This window comes from Lithobates pipiens, unplaced genomic scaffold (assembly GCF_037356315.1).
Source record: "Lithobates pipiens isolate NorthernLeopardFrog02 unplaced genomic scaffold, aLitPip1_a1.2 Scaffold_19, whole genome shotgun sequence".
NCBI classification, from domain to species: domain Eukaryota; kingdom Metazoa; phylum Chordata; class Amphibia; order Anura; family Ranidae; genus Lithobates; species Lithobates pipiens.
The window spans coordinates 54,621,707-54,638,022 of NW_027507764.1; the positions used below are offsets into that span (position 1 = coordinate 54,621,707).

General features: G+C 43.2%; 1 protein-coding gene across 1 annotated transcript in view; it reads left to right on the top strand.

Annotated features, from left to right (window-relative positions):
- SLC25A13 (solute carrier family 25 member 13) overlaps positions 1-16,316 on the top strand; it is a gene marked incomplete in the record, with an annotated part of 301,958 nt that overhangs the window by 89,500 nt on the left and 196,142 nt on the right. Inside the window, 2 exon segments of the mRNA XM_077490751.1 lie at positions 4,761-4,876; positions 14,417-14,556. Of these exon segments, the coding sequence (XP_077346877.1) occupies positions 4,761-4,876; positions 14,417-14,556 (256 nt within the window).

A 16,316-nucleotide genomic window follows, 5' to 3' on the forward strand; every position in this document is an offset into this window, starting at 1 on the left:
ATTTTTAGGCTCATGCTCTCTAGCTTCACCTGGTGACCTGGCCAATAACACACCTCCTGTATTAGAGCGCCCCCATTCTAAATGGAAGAGAACAAGGGGCTCCTTTGGACAGCAGCATTTTATTTTATTTTTTTTTATTTTTTTTTATAAGTGATCACACTCCCTCTGTTCTCAGCTGCATAAGAGTTGGGGGTGGAGAAGCAGAAACAAAAATCAAGGATCCCTCTAGGTACTGCCCCCTTCTTTTTTCTTGTCCCAACGGTACTGGTACAAGAAAAAAGAAAGGGGCAGTACCTAGAGGGATCCTTGATTTTTGTTTCTGCTTCTCCACCCCCCCAACTCTTATGCAGCTGAGAACAGAGGGAGTGTGATCACTTATATTTATTTATTTTTTTTATAAGTGATCACACTCCCTCTGTTCTCAGCTGCATAAGAGTTGTGGGGCGGTGGAGAAGCAGAAACAAAAATCAAGGATCCCTCTAGGTACTGCCCCTTTCTTTTTTCTTGTACCAGTACCGGTTGGACAAGAAAAAAGAAGGGGGCAGTGCCTTGATTTTTGTTTCTGCTTCTCCACCGCCCCACAACTCTTAAGCAGCTGAGAACAGAGGAAGTGTGATCACTTTAAAAAAAAAAAAAAAAAAAAAAATGACAATGCTGCTGCGTAGCCTATAGGCGGAAGTGACGTTTTGACGTCTCTTCCGCCCTGCAATGATATGGAGGCGGGTGGGGGCCATCTTCCTCTGTCTCCATGCCTAACGGGAAGAAGAACCTGATCGCCTCCGCCGCTACATGTGTGCCCCTCTCCTACCGCTGATAAGTGATCTTGTGCCGAATCTGCCACAGGGACATATTTTATCTGAAAGTGGACCGCCCGCTGAAGAAGAGGTTAAACCTCTTTTCTTCTAATTTTAGTGAATGGCCACGTGTCTTATTAAATTTCCGTGGAAAAGTTTTATATCCCTATTGTGGGGTCACCAGTACGGTATTTTTAAATTAAAATCATATCCCCTCTCAAGAGTCTCTTCTCCAGAGAGAATAAGTTCAGTGCTCGCAACCTTTCCTCATAACTAATATCCTCCAGACCCTTTATTAGCTTTGTTGTCCTTCTCTGGACTCTCTTCAGTTCCACTACATTCTTCCTGAGGACTGGTGCCCAGAACTGGACAGCATATTCCAGGTGCGGCCTGACCAGAGTCTTGTAGAGCGGAAGAATTATTGTTTTATCTCTGGAATGAATCCCATTTTTTAATGCATGGCAATATTCTGTTTGCATGCTATTGCTGAGCCTATCATCTACTAGAGATGGGCGGAACCTTGTGCGCTGCTATAAACTAAAACTAAACAACTAAATTCTATAAATGGTGACAGCTGCTGATACTTCCCACAATGTGATAAAATGAAAAACTCTATATGTTGTTATATATGTCTTATGCACTGGCATATATAAATGTGTCGCGCTATGTACCGCAGAACAGCTGACTGCGATACAACCTCTTTAATATTATAAATTTATTATGAAAATATTCTATCTCCAGTGCCCAATTTCCAATAATAAAGTGCTCGTGCTCAGTGAATATAACGTGAATAGATCGTGAATAACGTGAATAGATCAATACAATGCCATTTATTTTTTATTTTATTTTACAATTTTACATTTTTGATGGACTTGATAGCATTGTATTGATCTATTCACGTTCTATTCACTGAGCATGAGCACTTTATTATTGGAATTTTGGCATTGGAGATATAGAATCCATATATATATCATTAGGCATTGAAAATTTATGTATTTCATGTGATTATATATTATTAGATTTTTATGTATTTATACTCTTATATGGTTTTGTAACCAAATTACCCTATGGGGATAGGAATAATTTCATAATAAGTTTATAATATTAGGAGGTTGTATCAGTCAGCTATTCTGCGGTACATAGCACGACACATTTATATATGCCAGTGCATGTGCATAAGACATATATAACAACATATAGAGTTTATCATCTACTAGGACCCCCAGGTCCTTTTCCATCCTAGATTCCCCCAGTGTATAGATTGCTTTCATATTTTTGTCACACAAATGCAGAATTTTACATTTTTCTACATTAAAGCTCATTTGCCATGTAGTTGCCCACCCCATTCATTTGTTCAGCTTTTCTTGCAAGGTTTCCACATCCTGCGGAGGAGTATTTGCCCTGCTTAGCTTAGTATCGTCCGCAAATACAGAGATTGAACTGTTTACCCCATCCTCCAGGTCTTTTAGGAACAAATTAATTAGGATTGGTCCCAGCACAGAACCCTGGGGGACCCCACTACCCACCCCTGACCATTCTGAGTACTCCCCATTTATCACCACCCTCCGAACTCGCCATTGTAGCCAGTTTTCAATCCATGTACTCACCCTATGGTCCATGCCAACGGACCTTATTTTGTACAGTAAAAGTTTATGGGGAACTGTGTCAAATGCTTTTGCAAAATCCAGATACACCACGTCTACGGGCCTTCCTTTATCTAGATCAGTGATGGCGAACCTTGGCACCCCTGATGTTTTGGAACTACATTTCCCATGATGCTCTGGCACTCTGCAGTGTAGTTGAGCATCATGGGAAATGTAGTTCCAAAACATCTGGGGTGCCAAGGTTCGCCATCACTGATTTAGATGGTAGCTCACCTTCTCATAGAAGGTTAGATTGGTTTGGCAAGAATGATTCTGTTAGCTAGTGTTTTTGTGCTCACTACATGCTCCCGGCACTGAGAATGAGCAGTGAAAGATAGCTCTGGGTCCCCACTAATGATGGGGAAGGTGGCAGGACTGGCTCCTCCTCATGTGGCAGTCGAGCACAGTGGTCACATGATCAGCCAATCTTTCCCAATCTCTGGCATTCAGAACTTTTTAAAGAGATGCTGCGGTGGATAGGAAGAGGTTAAAGTGGAAGTAAACTCCCCTATCGTTTTCAGCCAAGGAAGCTGCCATCTTTGCCTCTGTTTAATCTTCAACTGCTATGGTGCTGCACATGTGATTCGTTATGACACCAGCCATTGGATGGTTTGATAGTTTGGCTCAGAGCACAGCCAATGTGCAGTTAGCATTCCCGGCATGCCTTTTTTTTTTTTTTTTTTAACTGTTTAAATCGATGTTTACTTCCACTTTAAGAAAGTTGGCCACCACTGCTGCAGCTGTTCTACAAATGTTAGCTGGAGTTGAGCTTTAAGTTGCTTGTTTAAATTCCATTCAAAACAAAATGGCTATCTAGGACTACCCTGTCTACACAGTGGCAACTCTGCTGTGCAATTGAAATTTTCAACAAATTGTGTTGTAGCCCTATTACACAGATGGTGAACAGAGTGTCCCCCGGAAACATTATTTCCTGCTCTAGTGATTGGCTCACTGATTTTCCCATAATCTGCCACAAGATAAAAGTCCTATTTCAGGCATCCCCTACAACAAAAAATCTTTTTTGGTGAGATTCTCCCAATAGGAAATCACATCTAAAGGGATGCAGGCACAGCACCATTCCTCATTAGAGTCCTGCAGGTGCAGCAGCTGATTGATAATTATGAAACCACTTCCATTAGACTCACTTTCCCACATGGACACAGATAAACACACATGGATTTCTTCGGAATAACAAAAGGTAGGTATCTGCAACAAAGTTGGTTAAAATCCCTGTAATGTACAAAGATCACCCAGTGGGGGGGACATGTTTTTTCCTCAAAAGTGGAGTTGCGCTTTAATTCACATTTTACATTGGTACCGTACTCTACAGGTCAATGTATGAATAGATGCATTTTGTCATTGCAGCTTAGAGCTGCACAATTCTGGCTAAAATGAATCGCAAATTTTTTTTGCTTAAAAAATAGATCACGATTCTCGTGGAGTGACATCATCTTTCACATTAAAACAAATAACATTGGGCTTTACTGTATTGTTTTGTTTTTTTTATTCACTGAAGTGTATTTTTCCCCCAAAAATTTGTTTGGGGGTTCCAAGTAATTTTCTAGCAAAAAATATTGATTTTAACTTAAACAAGCGTCAGAAAAAGATTGACTTTAAATGGTTAAACTTCCCGCTTGTACACATTGTTAAAAACTTGGCAGACTGCCTGTATTTTTTCTTTACACACAGAAGTTTATCCCTTTGATCTAAGAAGGAAGAGTTAGTTACAATGGGGGTTATTTACTAAAGGAAAATTCACTTTGCACTGCAAGTGCACTTGAAAGTGCAGTCGATGTAGATCCGAGGGGGACATGCGAGGAGAAAAAAAAACAACAAAAGAAACAGCATTTTAGCTTGTACATGATTGGATGATAAATCAGCAGAGCTTCCACTCATTTCAAATCTACCCCTCAGATTTAGAGCAACTGCACTTCCAAGTGCACTTGCAGTGCAAAGTGGATTTGCCTTTCGTAAATAACCCCCAATGTTTCATGTTAAAAACTTGGCAGACTGCCTGGATGTTTTCTTTTGACAGCTGAGTGAGCAGATAAGTCTCTCCACTTTTTATATGAACGAATCGGCAAACTCTTCAATAGAGATTGTCAGGAGGGTTGAATCGAGATCACGATTTTTTACGATTAATTGTGCAGCTCTATTGTAGCTCAGCATCGATTTACACAGAGCCATATGTAAATTTGGATATGTGCAATAAAATGACAATTTAAAATTAGTTTGCCCAACTTTTAGGAAATTTTGGAAAATGTCGTAAAAGTGAGTTAAAACATTAATTGAAGAAAAATTAAATTTTTTTTTTCCCCCCCAGATTAATTTCTTTCCAGGAGTTTGTAGCCTTCGAATCAGTCCTGTGCGCACCAGATGCACTCTTCATGGTGGCCTTCCAGCTCTTTGACAAAACTGGGAAAGGAGAAATAACGTTTGGTAAGGAATTATTCATCAATTTCTGCCTTGCCAGGTGTCTTGTTTCCTGGCTTTTGATCCATAGCCATTTGTTTTGTTTATACCGGTTCCCTGATAGAATGCTTATAAACTGCATCCAGTGCACTTCTAAAATATTCACACCAATTTCACTTTTTTCAATTTTGCTATATTGCGTGATACTACAGTTTAACCCCTATGTCAACAGTATGTATATATGCTGCCCCACTGTACTGGCATTTTTTTTTTCTGTGGAGCCCCATATATGCATATCTGTCTCTCGATTGCTCAGTTTGGTCGGGAGGCCAGCTCTTGGAAGAGTCTTGGTTGTGACAAAAATCTTACATTTGAGAATTATGGAGGCCACTGTGCTTTTGGGAATCTTCAGTCCAGCAGAAATTAATAGTAACATTCCACAGTTCTGTACCTTGCAATAATCCTGAATCTGAGCTCTGCAGTCTGTTCCTTTTGGCCTCATGGCTTTTGCTCCGATACAGTATCCCTCGTCAGCTTTTAAAGCCTGCGTTCACACTAGCGAACACAGACATCACATGTGATTCACACCTGCACTGCGGTGCCGATCTCATGTGATGTCTGTGCAATGCGGGTTCAGCCATACAGTTGTATGGCTGAACTTGTATTGGGTTCACACAATAAGAGGTGCACCGAAATTTCGGCTACCAAAAATGATTGCCCGAAAACTGTGTTCCTTCATTCGGCCAAAATAAAAAAACAGGTGATGCTGAAAGGGAGTGGGGTTTTCCCCCCGGGTGCCGCCCATTGCAGGATTGTCACCCTGGCATGCCCAGTCCTCCACTCCCTCTTCCTCCTCGCGATATCCGTGTGTCATGGAGCTGAATTGCTTGGGCCGTAGTAATATGATGGGCACTGGTGAGGGTGCATATGTCGGGCGCACTGGTGAGGCTACATATGACGGGCACTGGTAAGGCTACATTGATTTCATGTCTGCAGTCTCTGACCAGCTCCTGCATCGGGCCTGCAGTCTCTGACCAGCTCCTGCATCGGGCCTGCAGTCTCTGACCAGCTCCTGCATCGGGCCTGCAGTCTCTGACCAGCTCCTGCATCGGGCCTGCAGTCTCTGACCAGCTCCTGCATCGGGCCTGCAGTCTCTGACCAGCTCCTGCATCGGGCCTGCAGTCTCTGACCAGCTCCTGCATCGGGCCTGATACAAGAGATGGTTAGAGACTGCAGACTGCATTTTTCTCCTGCTCTTTCATGCACTAAAGATGCCAATAATGGCCAGCAATAAAACGCCATTCATTTAAATTGATGATATTAAAAAGTTGAATATAATAATATAAATATTTTTTACAAACCTGTCATTTTCGGTATTTGTTTTGGTTTTTCGGCCTTGTGCATCCTTTGGTTTCAGCACCAAAATTTCCATTTGGTGCACCCCTAAAAAGAGGTGTCGGGAACCCCAGCCCCCCTCCCCGGAATCTTAACACATGGGTGTTCTCACCCATGTGATTCAATTCCTGGCCGAATCCACAGTGTGTTAACACAGGGCAGTGATAACTGCCTGCTGGAGAGATGCGATGTGGGAATCACCACTGGTTCCTGCATTGCTGCAGTGTGAACCTGGCATAGAGAGGTGTGTGCCTTTCCAAATCATGGCCAATCAATTTAATATACCACAGGTGGTCTCCAATCAAGGTGTTGAAACATCAAGAGAAATTGCTAATGTGTTGTTGCAAGGCGATCTTTCATTTTTTTTTTTCCTTTTTCATTCATTTGCAAACATTTCTAAAATTCTGTTGTTCACTTTGTCATTATCGGGGTACTGAGTGTAGTATAATGAGAAAAAAAAAATATTTAAATAACCGTAGTATGAGGCTGTAGCATAACAAAATTGAAAGAAGTTAAGGGGGTCTGAAAACTTTCTGAATGCACTGAATTTGGGGAACAAAGACAACTAATATTAATGGCTCTCTTAAGTAACTTTTTATATGCTAAACCACTATAAAAGTTACCCACACTTTTACCCCAGGTTTGAAGAGTTATTTTCAGCCTTGCCATTGTACATTAGAGAAAACCTTTTGTCAGATTTTTCTTTTTCATTGTTATGACCTGTATGAAAATATCAACTGCTTGACAAGAGCAGCATTGTTGGATTTGAATATTTGTTATGGAAAAGTGTCTTTATTGTACTGGTTTCCATGGCAACCGTCGGTTTAAGCTAAGCAGGAAAATTACACCTTTTTTTCATCAGTAACCACATAAGCTTGTTTACATCTCTAGGTATATTTCGTCCCGTTAAGTATGAACAGCAACTGTCTGTATAAATTCTTCGCTTTGATCTGTATTTTATGTTTTTTGTCCCCCCCCTTTTTTTGGAATCCATGGTTCTAGTTGAGCTTGGATGTGAGACCAAAACGTGACTGTAGAATGGAGATATCTCTGAACATTAGATGCATCTATCTATTCACATATATATGCAATTTGGATGCATTTTTAACCTCATCCAATGTGGATAACACGTGAATGTGATCGTCTTTCAAAGGAGCCGGTTCACACATGTGTGGGGCAGCCACGGTGCTGTTCTTTTAAAAAGGGTCCCGTTTTTAAGTGTCCGGTTCAGCTGCAATTTTTCAGGTCAAAATTTGCACCTGAACTGGTGAGCAGATACGCATTGGACTGTCGCACTCAAACCACGGCCGCACATGTGTGAACCCAGCCTAAGATAGGGTACACACTATAAGAAAATTGGAAGAAAAATTCCATATGAGGCACGATTGTTCAATTTTAATATAGTGTGTGCACAACATTGTGCCCAAGACCACATATATACATGTTGTCCACATTAGATGAGGTATAAAAACGCATCCAAATTGCATATATGTGTGAACCAAGCCTTAGATGCATCTAATGTTCACAGATCTCTCCATTCTACAGGTCATGTTGTGGTCTCACATTCAAGCTCAACTATAACCATGGATTCCAAAAAAAAAAAGGGGAGGTGAGGGTAAAGACAGACATATACGCTTATTGGGAATTTTTTTCCCAAAAATATGTAACGGAATACATATTGGCCTAAATGTATGAAGAAACTTGATTTATTTTATTTTTTTTCCCAATTTTTTTTATTGGCAATGTTTTATGGCAGAAAGAAGGAAATTAGAAGAGATGGAGCTATAGATGGAGCTATAGATGGAGCTATAGATGGAGCTATAGATATAGAGAGAGAGAGAGAGAGAGAGATTTTTTTTCTAAAAAAAAGTCTTTGTTTATAGCGCAAAAAAATTTAAACTGCAAAGGTGATCAAATGCCACAAAAAAGTTTGATCTGTGAGAAAAAATGGACATAAATTTTGTGTACAGCATTGCATGGCTGCCCAGTTGTCAGTTAAATTAACGCAGTGCTTTAGAGAGGGGGGGGGGGGGGGTAAAACTTCCAGCGATAAAGGAGTTAATGTGTACTGTTTTTTTCGTACAGTTTTTCTTAAGCCTAGGTTCACACTAGTGCGATCTCAGAGGTCGAATGTGATTAGCACCCGCACCACATGCGATCTCTGAGCAATGCGCGTTCAGACATTCAGTTGTATGGCTGAACTCGCATTGAATTTCCACAGAAAATAGTGCAGGGGCTTGTTTTTCCCCCACATTAGAATGGTGAAAACACCCATGCGATCCGATTCCTGTGCGAGTTCACAGTTTGCACGGCGATCTGTGAACTAAACTGGGGGTGTCATTAACTTTAATGACACCCGCAGCGGTTTGCACAAGGCAGTGTGAACTGCTTGTGGGAGATTGCACTAGTGTGAACCCAAGGTCAAGAAAGTCAAACATGAGAGACTGCACATGATCACAAACAAACAAAAAAAACCTTTTGTCGTTCAAGAATTTTCGTACATTATTTCCAGCCTTGGTTTCGAATTGCTGTGAAATATTGAGGTAAACCGGGTGATCGTTTGCCCTATTTTCTTATAGTGTGTACCCAACTTAACAGTGAATTAAGTGACTGCTCCAAATGAAGTGATTGGGTAAGTTAGGAAACTTTTTCTTGCCCTGGAATAAGGCAGTGTTGGGACTTCTGCATGCGTCTCCCTCATTATCCCAACAGGAATTTTCTTAAGAATTCAGGTTTTAGTTTGGGGCAGAAGATGGCCTAAACCGGGGGTGCTCAATCTTTTGAAGAGTGTGAGCCACTTAAGTGATTTGGTAACTGGTCATGGGCCACAATGAAATAATTTTTTTTTTAGAATTTTATTTTAGGTTGAATAGCATAATGAAGACAGCAATCGGGATCAGCATTTTCTGAGAGACCAATCCCCGCTGGATGTCTACCCACTGCTTAATTACAAAAATAAATTTTTTTATAAACCAGATCACCATTAATAATCCCACTCTTGTGCTCAGGTGTGACCAGCCCAAAAAAGTCAGCACTGGTGTTGCAGCCTTCATTTTATCAGGGTCTTACAGCCATCCTTTGAATTGCCAAATCGAGGACTGTGGACAATCAAAACAGACCAAGGAAGAGCATGTCCGAGCCGTACAATACATTTTATTAACTGCTTGACCTCTGAAAAGATTTACCCCCCTTCATGACCAGGCTGTTTTCTGCGATACGGTACTGCTTTATTTTAACTGACAATTGCGCGGTCAAGCAACGCTGTACTTTAAATGAAATTTGTAATCCCCCCACAAATAGAGATTTCTTTTGGTGGTATTCGATCACCACTGCATTTTATTTTTGGCGCTATAAACAAAAAAGACAGACCACTTAAAAAAATAAAATAAAATAAAAAAAAAAACATATAAAAAAATTATAAATTGATTTGCATTTTAACCACTTGACCGCTGGGCACTTAAACCCCCTTCCTAACGAGACCAATTTTCAGCTTTCGGCGCTCGCACACTTCGAATGACAATTATGCAGTCATGCAACACTGACCTTTCTTTTGGTGGTATTAAATCACAGCTGTTTTTTTATTTTTATTTTTTTGCGCTATAAATGAAAAAAGGCTGAAAATTCGGTAAACAAAAAATTCTTTCTGTTAAAAATTTATGGCAGCGTGCTGGCATTGAGCAGCGCTGTGGGCACTACACATCCAGCCTACAGTGCTGCCATCTCTCCGCCTCTCCCCTCGCCCTGTACCGATCGGTACAGAGAGGGGAGGGAGGAACCAGCGTCATAACATGACGTTGGTTTGTTTACATGTGATCACTCCCTCATTTGACAGAGCGATCACATGGAAAACGGCTGCAACCAGCGGCATGTTTGTGGGAGTGTGCCCCAGGGTCGCGCGAGAGCAACATTCTGGGAGGACATCCATGGATCAAATTCAAGCATACATACCCTTTTTCCAGGAGCATTCCATGTGGTCACTTGACAAGCGCTGTAGGCGATCTTCAGTGCTGCTAAGAAAAATGCTTGTGTTGAGAAGTGTGAATGATGTCCATTACAAGCCAGGCTTATGTGATTGTGTTAGGCCACCAAGAGGTGCCTCTGTGATCGCCTGGCATCAGAGAGTCGGATAATGTTGGTTATCTGAAAGAGCAGCAGTTCTTCACTGCATGCTACTTGTCGGGGCTGGCTGTATTCGTGGCAGTGTGGTGCCCTTAAAGGGGTTGTAAACCCTCGTGTTTTTTTCACCTTAATGTATCCTATGTATTAAGGTGAAAAAACATCCATCGGTCACCGTCCCCCAAGCACCCCCATTTTACTTACCAGAGCCCTGGAATTTCCAATGGCGAGGATGCGCTGTGCATCTCTACGGGGTTCTTGGCACTTGATTGGATAGATTGATAGCAGGGCAGCCATTGGTTCCCACTGCTGTCAATCAAATCCAATGATGTGGGCACCAGGGGGCGGGGCCGAGTCGGCATTCGTGTCTATGGATGCAAATGCTGGACTCGGGAGCGTGCCCACAAGGTAACCCCCTCCGGAGAGCGCTTCTCCTCAGGGGTTATCTGATGTGGGGAGGAGCTGCGAGAGCCGCCGGGGGACCTCAGAAATCGAGGATCAGGGCCACTCTGTGCAAAGCGAGCTGCACAGTGGAGGTAAGTATGATATGTTTGTTATTTAAAAAACAAAAAACAAAAAAAAAAAGCTTTACAATTGCTTTAAACCAATTTGACAGCTAAGAATGAAAACCTGTCATTTTGCTGCACCTTGAGATGATGGATGTGGTTTAACAAGGCTTCAAGTTGGCTTTTGTGCAACTGTTGCTGAAACAAAACTGGCAAAACAGGGTGCCCTGGAAGAAAGATGTACTGTAAATGCTCTTGCTAATAACAAACGTTGTGAGGAAGTGAAGACGCTAGTCCACATGTGGCAAACACAAGGCTTGTAGCCTGAATCCTGTCCGACATGTCATGTGGCCCTCAATTTTTCAGCTGGCACCAGCTTTAGCTCTCACCCTCTGCTTCCTGCTCCGCCGTCACTCTGTGTACAGTGGTGCACCCCCGCACTCTGTGCCCAGTGGCGGGCCCCTGTTCCCCCTGCGCTCTGTGCCCAGTGGCGGGCCCCCTGTACCCCCGCGCTCTGTGCCCAGTGGCGGGCCCCCTGTACCCCCGCGCTCTGTGCCCAGTGGCGGGCCCCCTGTACCCCCGCGCTCTGTGCCCAGTGGCGGGCCCCCTGTACCCCCGCGCTCTGTGCACAGTGGCGGGCCCCTGTACCCCGCACCCTGTGCACAGTGGCGGACCCCTGTACCCCGCACTCTGTATGTAACGCACGCTTAGTGCACCACCTGCCCTTTTGAGTGCAACCATACTGCTGATGCAGCCCACTAAGAAATTGAGTTTGATACTCCTGCTCTAGTCAAAGAGTTTTGAGCGACCAACACTTGTGAGAGTGTTTGTTTCCTAGTCTTCCACAGCTCAGTGGTTCTATCTGCTAAATCCTATGTCACCATTGTCTCCTGTAGGGGGGTGACGGGCAGAACCACAGATCGTAGCGAGTCCAACAAAAATCCAACACTCATTGAAGTGTTGGATCCTGAAGCGTCATCAGGTGACCGTTTCTTATCATAGCAGCACAAACAGAGAGAGGGTGAGTATCTGCAGTCTTGTTTTTTCAATTTGAAGTTAAAGTCTCTTTAAAACCTTAATGGCACCGAATATCTAGACTATAAAAATTAAAGATAAAAAAAATAAAACTTTCATGCATTTTTAAATTGAAATTAACTCGGACTTGTTTAGACATCAGCAGTCGTCCTTTATTGATGTTGCTGAGCTTTGAGAACTTTTGTGTGGGAAAGCTTTGAAAACAACTTATTCTATACATTTATAATTCAATCCAGTCGGTGTCAAGGCAAGGAGGGATGTGTCATTTGAATAGAAGAGCGGTAGGGCAATTTCCTTAGCTATACACAAAAATGATCTTCCCACACGAAGCACAATTGCTGGAGGTTTTATTGAATTTTAAGTACAGTGTTCATTTAAATACGACACTAATTGTCCTCACTTTTACCGAACAACTTTTAAGTACGATTTAAATCTTAATGGAGTCACTTTAAAATGTAAAGAAAGTTGCCAAGTCTGTGTACATATTTGTATAAGGTGCTTGCTTACATTATAAATAAGCTATACTGTGCATTAAAGATGAAGGTATAGGGCTTCAAGATAGACGTACGGATGGTTTCTAGCAGAGAGCCAGAGCTCAGCCTGTCTTTGCCTGCGTTCTCTGCATCCTGCATGGGGTGCCGGGTGGCTCTGCTGTCTTTGAACCTTTTTACATTGTTGCAGGTTAGTTACCTAGTGTTAAAGTGATACTAAAGTCTCAGTTTTTTCATTTTAATATAAAAACATGTCATGCTTACCTGCTCTGTGCCATGGTTTTGCAGAGAGCTGCCCGGATCCTCCTCTTCTCGGGTCCCGTGCTGATTCTCCTGTCCCCTCCCTCCCACCGAATGCCCCCACAGCAAGACGCTTACTATGGGGGTAGCCGAGCCGCTGCACTGTGTGTCTATTCAGACACAGGGCCATGATTCAGCTCCACCCCCTCTCTTTCTTCATTGGCTCGCTGACTTTGACAGCAGCGGGAGCCAATGGCGCCACGCTACCATCTTAGCAAAAGAGCAGGGAGAGTCCTGGGCAGCCGAGACACTCCTGCAACATTGCTGAATCAAGATGGGGCTCGGGTAAGTATTGGGGGGCTGAGGGGGGCTGCTGCACTCAGGTTTTTTATCTTAATAAATAGAATGCATTTAGATGAAAAACCTTCTGCCTTTACAACCACTTTAAGGAATAAAGAGTAACATGACCGCAGTTTCAGTAGGGGTTGACGGTGATGGCCTAAGCATTTCAACTTTTTTTTTACAAATGTGTAAAGCCAGCCATACACTGGTTGAAATACAAATGTGTAAAGCCAGCCATACACTGGTTGAAATTCAGCCGGTTAAGCAGGAACCATCAGGATTGCAATCACACTGTGGCAGTCTCCTCTTGACAGAAGTTGATCATTTGCTGGAAAATGCTCTAGCTGCTGATCCGTGTATTCTGACAGTGGCAGATCAGAATACAGAGGAATTCCTCCATCCACCTCAGTTGTTTGTATGGAGGAAGCAATCGGTGTGTGGTCAGCTTTAGTCTCCCTAATTATTATAGTTAAAGCAGGAAATGGAGGTGAAAACACCTATAGTCTATAGTTTAAGTTCAAATTTGTCGCTGTGTTTGCTCGACAGAAGTCAGTCGTTTGAATTTTGTTGAAGTAAATTGTTAAAGGGGTTGTAAACCTTTGTATTTTTTCACCTTAATGCATCCTATGCATTAAGGTAAAAAAACACCTGTCAGTGACCGGCCCCCCAGCCCCCCGTTTTACTTACCTTAACCTCAAATTTGACCCGGCGGGGATGCACTGTCTGTCTGCCCGGGGGTTCTCTGCTCTTAATTGGATAGATTGTTAGCAGCGCAGACCACTGGCTCCCACTGCTGTCCGTCAAATCCAATGACACGAGTTGCCGGGGGGCATAGCCGAGTCGTGTATTCGGCCTCTATGGACGCGGAATGCCGGACTCGGGAGCATGCCTACAAAGTAACCCCCTCAGGAAGCGCTTCTCTGAGGGGGTTATCTCATGTGGAAAGGAGCCACCTGGGGACCCCAGAAGAGCAGGTTCGGGGCCACTCTGTACACATTTGTTAGTTTTAAAAAATGTACCTTTACAATCACTTTAAGTGAACTTTTCTCGATCAGCTACTGCAGCCAGTGATCAGTGTATTCTCACAGCAGTGGAAGTGTTGGCTGGAGATTCCTCCATCCACCTAGTTTGTGTGGATGGCTGAATCAAATGGGGGGGGGGGGGGGGGACTACCTGTTTATTGCCAGCTTTAGGTTTGTGTCCTAGCGACAAATGAAAAGACGGGGGGCGACAGAAGAAATGGTTGGGAGACCTCTAGCTGATATAACCCCTCCGCGGACATGGGGGGCAGTGGCAACTGAGCTCAACTTTAGTAATGCCCACAAATTTTGTTAGGGGAGAAGCTGGAAAGCAAATAATAAATGGAACTTCTTCATATTTCAATACCAATGCATTGGAGAGGCTAATGTTCATTTTAACAATTCTTTTTACATTGTTTGCAGATGATGTGAAGCAAGTGTTTGGACTGACTACGATTCACCAGCATATCCCGTTCAACTGGGACTGCGAATTCATTCAGCTGCATTTTGGAAAAGACCGGAAGAGGCTGCTACCGTATGCAGAGTTTACTCAGCTTTTGCTGGTAAGCAATAGAAAGGGATTTGTGTTTTTAGTGTGTAGAGTAGCTCTAAAACTTAATTCAAAGTGGACCTATGAGTAACTTTGACAGGACTGTGCATAATTTTATAGTTTTCTTTATTAAATGTTTTTTTTTCTCAATTCCACCTTCCTTATGTACCAATTTACCTTTTAATGTACCTCTGTTGCAGAAAAGCAAAAGCTTCCCCTGTATTCTAGGGCAGGTCTTGCCTCTGCCTGCAGTTTCTGCTATAGAAAACTTCCTCTGAGTTCCTGATATATGTCCTACTGGATGGGAAAACTCTTAGTGGAAAGAGGAAGAACTTCACCAGCTGACTTCATTAAAGTGGAGTTCCACTCGTTTTTGTGTTACAAAAAGTGTAGCTGCTGACTTTTAATACCTAGGATACAGTGATTTTGGCATCCATACCCTCAATGCTCTCCTCTCATCGGCGCTGGCCTCCCAAATAGTCAGGCAATCTTCTGGGACCTGAAGATTGGGGAGAGGAGATCTAGGCACCTAGGCGGTCCAAGCGGAAGTGGTAGCGGGTACCTGTCAAAACTAGGTACCTGCCTCCCCCTCCCCCCCAAAAAATTACATGCCAAATGTGGCATGGGCGGGGGGGGGGGGGGGAGGGACAGGACAGGTGCTAAAGCTAAACCCTTTTTGGGTGGAGCTCCACTTTAACTCGCACCCTTCACCTGCTTCTGCCCACGTCCTGTACTTACATGCTTTTCCAATGCAGGCAATGTCAGTGAGCACAATTCTCACTGAATTCACAGCCAGTGTTTTCCTCTGCTGATGGATGGTTTTGTACCTTCTTATTGCTTAGTTTGTTCATTTGGCGTATGTGGAGGCACTCGCCATACACTATACAGTCTGGTTGTGCAATCTCCTTCAGCCTTGGTTCACACTGATGCAGAGCGATTACTATGTGTTTTCAAATGCGATTTCATGGTGCTGTTGCAGTGTGATTCTGCTGCGATTTCTGTTCTGGCTAATCTTGTGACAATAGAAATAGGTGTATTCTTCCTGGGTTTGGTAGAGTGGTGTCTCGCGCTCTCGTTCTCGCGCTCTTGCTCTCGCTCTCATTGAACACCTGTGTGCTTTCACTGCTGTTTCCTTTCAAGTCTATGGGGCTCAAAAATGCACCATATCGCAACATGCGCAGGACCCTTTTGGAAATCGCATCGCATTTGGAACGCATAGGTGTGATTGACCTCCATAGAAAGCCCTGTTATCTGCCTTGAGATGCTATTTAGTGTGCGCTCTGAAACGCATCCAAAATCGCATTGGTGTGAACCAGGGCTTAGATACATCATCAACTATGTAGTGCAAGGGCCTGTCTGACTGGCTACAGAGTGAGTGAATAGATAAGTGTGTCCTCCTATTATATAGTTTTGGTACATTTTAAAAGCGCTTATACAATCGGATTGTATAGTGTATGCCCACCTTTATACACCTATAAAATCTATTGTCAATGGCACCACAAACGCCAGAGCAAACATGCATTTTGCACGCAAAAACATGCGATGCAGCAAAAGGCACGTAAAAGTGCAAATCGCAACACACCAAAATGCCCCATTCGTTACTTTGCCTTAATTGTCATGCATATGGCAGCCCATAGAAAAAGCTGGAAATCGCATTGCACTGCATTCCCATTTAATGACATGCAGCATTCTCCTGAAGTGTGGGGATGGGGGGAGGCCCATGACACACTCATACAGTGGGTTAAAGAAAGCTGGGCAACCAGGAGCAGTGTT